This window comes from Hordeum vulgare, chromosome 2H, assembly GCF_904849725.1.
Source record: "Hordeum vulgare subsp. vulgare chromosome 2H, MorexV3_pseudomolecules_assembly, whole genome shotgun sequence".
NCBI classification, from domain to species: domain Eukaryota; kingdom Viridiplantae; phylum Streptophyta; class Magnoliopsida; order Poales; family Poaceae; genus Hordeum; species Hordeum vulgare.
In genome coordinates, this window is record NC_058519.1 from 665,280,544 (window position 1) to 665,290,386 (window position 9,843).

Here is a 9,843-nt window from a genome sequence, read left to right on the forward strand (position 1 = left end):
CCATCACCACCCACGCACCCACCCACTCTTATCCTCCCTCTCCTCTGTCGAGGGTGCCCACTACTACTGCTACCGGGTGATGAAGGCGACACAATTTGCTCGACACGGATGACAGCAAGGCGCTTCCACTGTTGCAAAAAAATAAATCCGCAACAAGGCCGTTGTTGCAAAAAAAAGATAATCCGGAACAAGGCCCGTGTTGCAATAATAAATTGCGCAACAATACTTTTGTTGCAAAAAAAAAATACAACACAATCTCCATTACAAAAATTATGCAACACGTTCTTTCTTGCACAAGATTTTTTTTTTACAAAAAAGGTAAATTAATCTGGGCATTGGATCAGCGATGGATGGCTGAGACCTGAGACTGAGACTGAGAGAGACCAAGGAATACAAGAGATCGAGATCAGATCTCATCTCATCTCATCTCATCTCAGTCTGCTCTGCTCTGCTCTGCTCAGGTCGCCGGCGATGGCGATGTCGCCGTCCCTCCGCACCACCGCCCTGCTCCTCCCCCTCTTCCTCGCCGTCGCCGTCGCCGTCGCCGCCTCCTCCTCCTCTCAGGCACAAGCGCCGGAGGACGGCATCCGGGTCATCTCCGCCGAAAAAAGGGTACGTCCGCTCTCTCTCTCAAATCTGAATCTGAAAATCCTACCCTAGCCTGAACCCAGAAAATCTGAATCTGAGTCTGAGTCGGAATCCTAATCCTAATCTTCCGTAGCAGTAGCAGCCAGCCAGTTTAGTACTCAACTTTGCCTGGTTGCCAACAAGTTGAGTTTGTTACTCGAATCGGATCGAATCTGATCTCTGCTTGCTGCTAATCTGTACTACTATGATATGATAGGATAGGACTACTTCATATCATATACATAATACTATGTCTCTGCAGGCAGCCTGATTATATACAGATAAATAGATAGATAGATCCATCTTGGATATATCTGATTTATGATGATGCCTTCCTTTCCTTGGGCTAGAAAGGGATTGATTTTCTCGCTTCAGGCTAGGCTAGGGTAGGGTTTAACACACCAATTCTTTCTTTCTTCCTTCCTTTCATTCATGATTGATTGATTGATTACCTTTTTCGTCACTGGTATTGGTATTGGTATATTGCAATAGCACATCTTTCTTTCTTTCTTTCATTCAGGATGATTTGGTCACAACTAACCACGACTGCTATACTATTCCATTCCATGCCATGCCTGCAGATCGACCTCACCGGCCCCATCGTCAAGGTCTTCCTCACCCTCAAGGTATGCCTCATTACATCCACCCACCCCATCACCAACTGCTAGCCTCTCTATTTCTTCCTTGATTTCCACTCACACACACACACTTCAATCTCCTCCTGCCAGGTCCAGAACGCCGCCACCGGCGCCGATGCATCACATGTCCTCATCGCCTTCACGCCTACCGAGGCCCAGCACCTCGCCATCGTCAAGGCCACCAGGGCCGAGGGCAAGCGCAAGAAGAAGACCTACGTACCGCTCCCGGTATCACCCGCCAACCCCACCGCCGCCGCTCCCAACGGCGCCCGCCTCTACTCCATCTCCCTCCCCACCCCACTAAAACCCGCCGAGACGACCACGGTGGAGGTCTTCTACGTCCTCACGCACTCCCTCGAGCCCTTCCCCGCTGAGATCACCCAGTCCGAGTCCCAGCTCGTCTACTACCGCGACAGCGCTGTCATCCTATCGCCGTACCACGTCCAGGAGCAGGCCACCTACGTCAAGACGCCCAGCAGCAGGGTCGAGTCCTTCACCAGGGTCGACCCCACCAGCCGCTCGGGCCCTGATGTGAAATACGGCGCGTACAGCAGCCAGCTCCCATATGCCTACTCGCCGATTATTCTGCATTATGAGAACAACCATGCGTTTGCTGTCGTCGAGGAGCTTGTGCGCAAGGTGGAGATTTCTCACTGGGGAAACGTCCAGGTCACCGAGCACTACAAGTTGAAGCATGGCGGTGCGAAGCACAAAGGAGTCTTTTCAAGGTTTGCTGCAGCCCCTGTCTTGTACCTTTTATCCCTTCAGAATATCTGGTTATGTAAAAAATTGTTGACATACAGAAAATGGGAACTGTTTTAGTATTTTCATTGTCGAAATCCTGAATGAAATGATTCCAGCAAACTCTAGCGCATTACCTGAACACTTGATTAAGAGAGGCAACTGGAATACTTCAGACTCTATGATTGCCATCGTCAGTTACAAATTATCTCTGTTATTTGTCAACTTCTTACAACAGTATAGGTCTGGTTGCTGTGAGATGAATAATATATAACGTATTATCTTCCTGTACTGCTGTACTTTTGGCTATCTGATGTATGCCGTTGCCATGTTGAAATCAAACAGCACTAGGCAAATATACATGAACTACCACTCTAACAATATACATGAACTATGGATTTGAAATCTGGATTATTTCTTCCAAGTTGTATTAACAATTCGATCGTTCTGTGTCTTGTGTTGGTCCATAAGTCCAAATCTTTCTAGTAACTTGTTTTTAACTCTTGTTGCTAGGCTCGAGTACCAGTCTAGGCAGTCTATCAGTGGAATACATTGATTTTTTAATCTACGGTTGCCATGATCAATTACAGATTATCTCTCTGATTATTCGTCAACGTCTTTCAATAGTATAGGTCCGGTAGCAGAGAAATAAAGTGTATGCCCGCTATCTCCCATTATACAGCTTTACTTTTGGCTATGTAATTTATTCCAGACAAATACATGAACTAACAGCATGCATTTATACACTAGGATTCAGTATCTTAACAAATCAACCATTCTGTATCTCGTGTTTGTCAATCAAGTCCAGTGCTTTGTGGCAACTCATTTGTAATTTTTGTTGCTAGGCTTGAGTATCAGGCTAGGCAGTCTATCAGTGGGGCGTCATCATTTAAGAATCTTCTTGCAAGGTTGCCTCCTCGAGTTCATTCAGTCTATTATCGTGATGAGATTGGTAACATCTCCTCATCCCATCTGCGTAGCGATTCATACAAGGTATTGGATGTTTCTCCACAGATGCGAGCTTTAATAATTCCATATGCTAGTGTTAGTGGCAAATAAGATACCTGTTAGTTTTATGGTTGATCTTGAACTAATGTTGGCACATGGTTTTATTACTTCAGTCAGAACTAGAAATTGAACCAAGATATCCATTGTTTGGTGGGTGGCACTGCACTTTCACCATTGGCTATGGTATGCCACTGCAAGATTTCCTGTTTGAATCGGCTGACGGTCGACGCTTTGCCAACCTTACATTTGGATCCCCTCTACTGAATACCGTGGTTGATAATCTTACCATCAAGGTACGTCAGCACAAAGCTCAATTGTGATGAAACATCTTTTCTCATTACTGGTAAAGAAGAATGATATTCTAGTATCCTGTAGCAGCAGCCCTGCTCTTAGAATGTGTACATAAGCAAGCGGCAAGCCTGTACAGTCATAGTAATTCTCATATTCTGTATGATCATTTCTCAGAGCTGACTATTTATGTTCCTTACAATCTCAGATCTTTTAGAACTTGTAATTACCTGCAAATGCTAAAATAACGAAAAGGAAATATATTCTTGACAATCAACTGGATAGAAGATTGTAGGTATATTTCGCAAAAAAAAGAAAGATCGTAGGTATGCTACGGATGTAGTTGTAGCTCCTTTTATTTACACATCTAGCAGCCTCATTTATTAGATCATGTAATGTCACAGGTTGTGCTTCCTGAGGGATCAAAAAGCCCGCAAGCTGTTGTTCCTTTTGAGACCGACCAACATCTTGAGGTAATCATCCAGCTCTTGTTTCCATCCAGCACCCCAAAAAGGAATTTGCTCATACTACTGCGTATATAAACTGCCTCAAAGTAAATTTGTTTCTCGGTTGATACTGCTTTCCCTTTCTCGAGTCTTATTTCTGATGATGACATATGGCACTGATGCAGACTAGCTATTCATACCTTGATGTTGTGGGGAGGACTACAGTGGTTATAAAGAAGAAAAACGTAGTAGGAGAGCACAATGTTCCATTCCAGGTATTTTGCAGAGCTGCTGAGCGGCTAGCCTTGTTCCTTTGGTCTTGCTGCTCCGTGTCTTATCGTTGTGTGAACTGCAGGTATACTATGAGTTCAGCCCGATCTTCATGCTGGCGGAGCCGCTGATGCTGATAACGGCAGCGCTGCTCTTCTTCGCTGCGTGCATTGCCTATCTTCACATGGATCTCTCAATTGCGAAATCACATGCCTCTTGAAGGAGTAATAACTAGTAGCATATGGATGAACGACAGGATAGTGAGGGGTCGCAAACTATATCAATATCATGAAGATGGAACCGATGGTGTTGTATTAGCTTTGGGGAGTTTTGTAGAAGAAGCAAGCATGATAATTGATTGCATTGTTGTAGGAATGTGACAGGAGCATGTTATAATACTGGATTAGTATACTGCAGTTTGATATATCTTTTTCATGTGCAAATCTCAATTGGATTTTGAGCAAGAAGTTGATTAGTTGATGAAGTTGATATTTTCTCTACTCGTTAGCTAGGCACTAAGAGCAACTCTATCAGACCCCGCAAAACTAGCAGACCCCGCAAAATCTGGACCCGCAAAATGCATTTGCGGTTTCACTTAGATCTTGTTTACGGGTCAAAAATGAGCGCGGGCTAATAGAAACCGTAAATGAAACTGTATAATTTGAAAATATAGTTTAGCGGGAAGTTCATACTACATAGATTACATACTGCATTTAAAAATGAGCTCAGTCCTCCTCGTCGGAGCTGCCGAGGTTGATGTACATCGTCTTCTGTTCCTCGCGGATGCGTCGCCACTCGTCGTCCTTCGCCTTGGCGGCGATGTTGGCTTCGACCGCCTGCCGCCACTGGAGGTCTTTGATCTCCTCATCGTGGCGTCGGCGCTCTGCCTCATGCAAGCTGCGCTCGGCAATGGTTGTCGCAACCGCTTCCACGTCGGCGACGAAGTCCTCCGGCCCGACGACTCCGCGGCGGCCGAGCTCCTCGGGCTCCTCCTTGACGGCGACGACGTCCTCCGGCTCCTCCGACCACTGCCTCTTCACAGGGAGAAGGGCCGCGGAAGAGGAGGAGCCCGCGGCGACCTGCCGACGGTCGTACTCCTCCGTCTCCCGGACGCGGAAGCTCGCCGGCGGCGAAATGCCGCGGTTGGTCCACCTCCGGGCCCCGCGCTTCCTCGCGGTGTCCGACCGGACGCGCAGCTTGCGCTCCGGGTCGCTTCCGCCGCCGGATCTGCTGTCGGAGCCGCGTTCGGAGCTCCACATTGCGGCTGGAGGCGGGGGAGGTGGTCGCCGACGGCGAGAAATGTGGGGAATGGGTGGGGAATCGCGGGGGCTCGACGACGACGGGGGATAGGGTTTTGACCCACAAACGCGGCACGGAACCGTAGATATAGTGGTCGGGGCGTGCGTTTTGCGGGGCGCGACAAATTTATTTACGGGCCGGGCGAGTATGCGGGCTCTGTTCTGGCGAAAAAATGGGCCTAACCCGCATACTCGCCGGACTTTTACGGGTTTGCCTCTTTTACGGGGTATGCTAGAGTTGCTCTAAGTAATTGTGGCATAGCAAAAACATGGGAGGAATCAAGATGGATTGAATTAACTTTGGGATAAATACAATGTCAGATTATGAATGAAATGAAAGTAGTAAGAAATAGGCAGCAAATAAAACTTGAAAATAAAAAAATATACTTAATCTGGCGCCTTAGTCCAATTTGGTCATGTGAACTTTCTGCTTGGATATGTTTTCCCTGAATTTACAGATCCTGAATTCCTGATGCATGCCCAAAAAAACCAACATTTTTGGAATTCATTGGTCGACACCAAATCTAGCAACAACGACAACAACCAAGCCTTTTGTCCCAAACAAGTTGGGGTAGGCTAGAGGTGAAATCCATAAGATCTGTCCCAAACAAGTTGGGGTAGGCTAGAGGTGAAACCCATAAGATCTCGTGATCAATTCATGGTTCTGGCACATGGATAGAATGCTTCCATGCACACCAATCCTTCAGATCTCTCTTTACGGACACTTTTCATTTCAAGTTTGGTCTACCCTGACCTCTTTTGACATTATCAGCATGCTTTAGCCGCCTGTTCTGCACTGGGACTTTTTGGAGGCATGCGTTGAATATGTCCAAACCATCTCAAACGATGTTAGCCAAGCTTCTCTTCAATCGGCCCCACCCCAACTTTATCTCGTATATAATCATTCTGGATTCGGTCCTTCCTTGTGTGGCCACACATCCATCTCAACATGCGCATCTTTGTCATGTCTAATTGTTGCACATGTCGCCTTTTAGTCGGCCAACACTCAGTGTCATACAACATTTCGGGTCGAATCGTCGTCCTATAGAACTTGCCTTTTAGCTTTTGTGGCACTGCCTTGTTAGAGAGAATGTCAGAAGCTTGCCGCCACTTCATCCATCCAGCTTTAATTCGATGGTCCACATCTTCATCGATATCCCCATCCTTCTTCAACATTGATCCCAAATATTGAAAGGTGTCCTTCTGAGGTACCACTCGCCCATCAAGGCTAACATCTTCCTCGATGTCCCCGTCCTTCTTCAACATTGACCCCAAATATTGAAAGGTGTCCTTCTGAGGTACCACTCGCCCATCAAGCCTAACATCTTCCTCCTCGTGCCTACTAGTATTGAAAGCGCACCTCATGTACTCGGTTTTAGTCCTACTAAGTCTAAAACCTTTCGATTCCAAGGTTTGTCTCCATAACTCCAACTTCCTGTTGACCCCGTCCGACTATCATCAACTAGCACCACGTCGTCCGCAAAGAGCATACACCATGGGATATCTCCTTGTATATTCCTTGTGAACTCATCCATCACCAAGGCAAAAAGATAAGGGCTCAAAGTTGATCCCTGATGTAGTCCTATCTTAATCGGGAAGTCATCAGTGTCGTTGTCACTTGTTCGAACATTTGTCACAACATTATCGTACACGTCCTTGATGAGGGTAATGTACTTTGCTAGAACTTTGTGTTTCTCTAAGGTCCACCACATAACATTGTACGGTATCTTATCATAGGCCTTCTCCAAATCAATGAACGCCATATGCCGGTCCTTCTTTTGCTCGCTATATCTGTTCATAAGTTGTCATACCAAGAAAATGGCTTCCATGGTCGACCTCCCAGACATGAAACCAAACTGATTTTTGGTCACGCTTGTCATCCTTCTTAAGCGGTGCTCAATGATTCTCTCCCATAGCTTCATTGTATGGATCATTAGTTTAATTCCACGGTAATTAGTACAACTCTGAACATCCCCCTTGTTCTAGAAGATTGGTACTAATATACTCCGTCTCCATTCTTCCGGAATCTTGTTTGCCCGAAAATGAGGTTGAGAAGTCTGGTTAGCCATATTATCATTATGTCCCCGAGGCCTCTCCACACCTTAATGGGGATACAATCAGGGCCCATCGACTTGCCTCCTTCCATACTCTTTAAAGCCTCCTTGACCTTTGACTCCTGGATTCGCCGCACAAAACGCCTGCTAGTATCATCAAAGGAGTCGTCCATTTCAATGGTAGAGCTCTCACTCTCCCCATTGAACAGCTTGTCAAAGTACTCCCGTCATCTATGCTTAATCTCATCGTTCTTCAACAAGAGTTGATCTGCTCCGTCCTTGACGCACTTGATTTGGTCAACATCCCTCGTCTTCCTCTCTCGGGTCTTGTCCATCTTATAGACGCCCCTTCCGCCTCCCTTCGTGTCTAACCGCTGGTAGAGATCCTCATACGCTCGACCCCTTGCTTCACTCACAGCTCGCTTTGTGGTCTTTTTTGCCATCTTGTACTTCTCTATGTTGTCTGCACTCCTGTCGAGATATAGGCGTGTGAATCAATCTTTCTTCTCCTTGATTGCCTTTTGGACACCATCGTTCCACCACCAAGTATCTTTAGCTTCTCTTCTATTACCCTTGGACACTCCAAAATCCACTGAGACCACCTTACGAATGAAAGTTGTCATCTTCATCCACATGTTGTCTGCATCACCTCCTTCCTTCCAAGGGCCCTCCTTAATGATCCTGTCCTTGAAAGCCTGAGCTACGCCCCCCTTGAGTTTCCACCACTTCGTTCTAACGACTTTGGCATGCTTGTCCCGCTGGACACGAGTCCGAAAGCGGAAGTCAGCAACCACAAGATTATGCTGAGGGACAACACTCTCTCATGGTATCACCTTATAGTCTAGGCACGCACACTTGTCTTCTCTTCTTGAGAGGATGAAATCAATCTGGCTAGAGTGTTGACTACTACTGTAAGTCACTAGATGTAGCTATGATCATGTCGTAGGCTAGCGCAAAGCTTAAGACAATCTTCTCCTTCTTGATTTTTGATGCCATAGCCAAATACCCCATGCACTCCTTCAAAACCTGTGTTAGATGTGCCCACGTGGCCATTAAGGTCTCCTCTTATGAGGATTCTCTCGTCAATCGGTACACTCCTAACCATGTACTTTAGGCCTTCCTAGAACTCCCTCTTCGTGTTCTCATTGTGGCCTACTTGCGGGGCATACACACTGATAACGTTGAAAACTAAGTCCCTAACTACCAACTTGACCAGGATAATACGGTCCCCACGTCTCTTGACGTCTACCACTCCATTCTTGAGGCTCTTGCCGATCAAGATGCCTACTCCATTTCTGTTTGCAACCGTCCCCGTGTACCACAGCTTGAAGCCAGTACCCTCCACCTCCTTCGCCTTCCGCCCCCTCCATATGGTGTCTTGGACGCAAAGGATATCAACACCTCTCCTCACCGCTGTATCAACTACCTCCCAAAGCTTACCTGTCAGAGACCATACGTTCCAGCTACCTAAGCAAATCCTCCTACGCTCGGCTAGCTTTCTTACCCTTCGCACTAGTCGAGTCAAATGCGAAGACCCTTGCTCATTTTGCACTACACCTGGGCACCAATGTAGCGCGCCGCTAAGGATGCGAAGACCCGATCCTCGCTCACTTGCCACCATATCCAGATCACGATACGACACACCACCTGGGTGGTGACGACCCATCCCTTGCCCATTTGACACCACACCCGGGTTCCGATGTAGCGCGTCGCTGAGAGGGTTACGTCCGAACGAAAATCTTTTGGGTTTCATCTCCATAAGAGTGGCTGCCTTTTTTACGTTGGCTCGCCAAGCCTATCCCAACCCTCGTCCTTACCCGGGCTTGGGACTAGCTATGTTGAGACAACATAGACAGAGTTTATTAGTGCCTGCCTCCTTACTGGTAAAGGATGCAGCGACACCAAATCTAGCAAAAAAACAAATACAAGAAGCACAAAGCCTCTACCCCTTTGTGAAAAATGCTAGAAGAAGCAACCAATGCAACACTGAACACAACCGATGCTCTAATGGGCGACAAAGAAAAGATGACTGCACCACATCATGACATAATGTTTGAAAAAAGGAGTGAGTTGATGAGTGGTCGTTGAAGAGATGAACGGCGAATGCAAACGAATGAAAGAATATTTTGTTTTAAGACATAAAAGAAGAAGAAGAAATTTGTTTTAAGAAAAAAAATGACAAGTGATGTTGGGTTGGTTCCCACCCCCATCCCCACCCCAACACACACACACACACACACACACACACACACAAAGCAAAGCAAATCCTCTCCTCACCGCTGTATCAACTACCTCCCGAAGCTTACCCGTCAGAGACCATACGTTCCAGCTACCTAAGCAAATCCTCCTACGCTCGGCTAGCTTTCTTACCCTTCGCACTAGTCGAGTCAAATGCAAAGACTCTTGCTCATTTTGCACTACACGTGGGCACCAATGTAGTGCGCCGCTAAGGATGCGAAGACCCGATCCTCGC

At 46.8% G+C, this 9,843-nt stretch overlaps 1 protein-coding gene across 1 annotated transcript; it reads left to right on the forward strand.

Annotated features, from left to right (window-relative positions):
• The first annotated feature begins 413 nt into the window (after positions 1-413).
• Positions 414-4,444, forward strand: LOC123428583 (dolichyl-diphosphooligosaccharide--protein glycosyltransferase subunit 1B). The gene is made up of 8 exons (XM_045112807.1): positions 414-612; positions 1,209-1,253; positions 1,356-1,993; positions 2,852-2,999; positions 3,128-3,307; positions 3,707-3,775; positions 3,934-4,023; positions 4,104-4,444. The coding sequence occupies exons 1-8, from the start codon at positions 472-474 to the stop codon at positions 4,236-4,238; spliced, it is 1,446 nt and encodes a 481-aa protein (XP_044968742.1). The 5' UTR covers positions 414-471; the 3' UTR covers positions 4,239-4,444.
• The last annotated feature ends 5,399 nt before the right edge of the window (positions 4,445-9,843 follow it).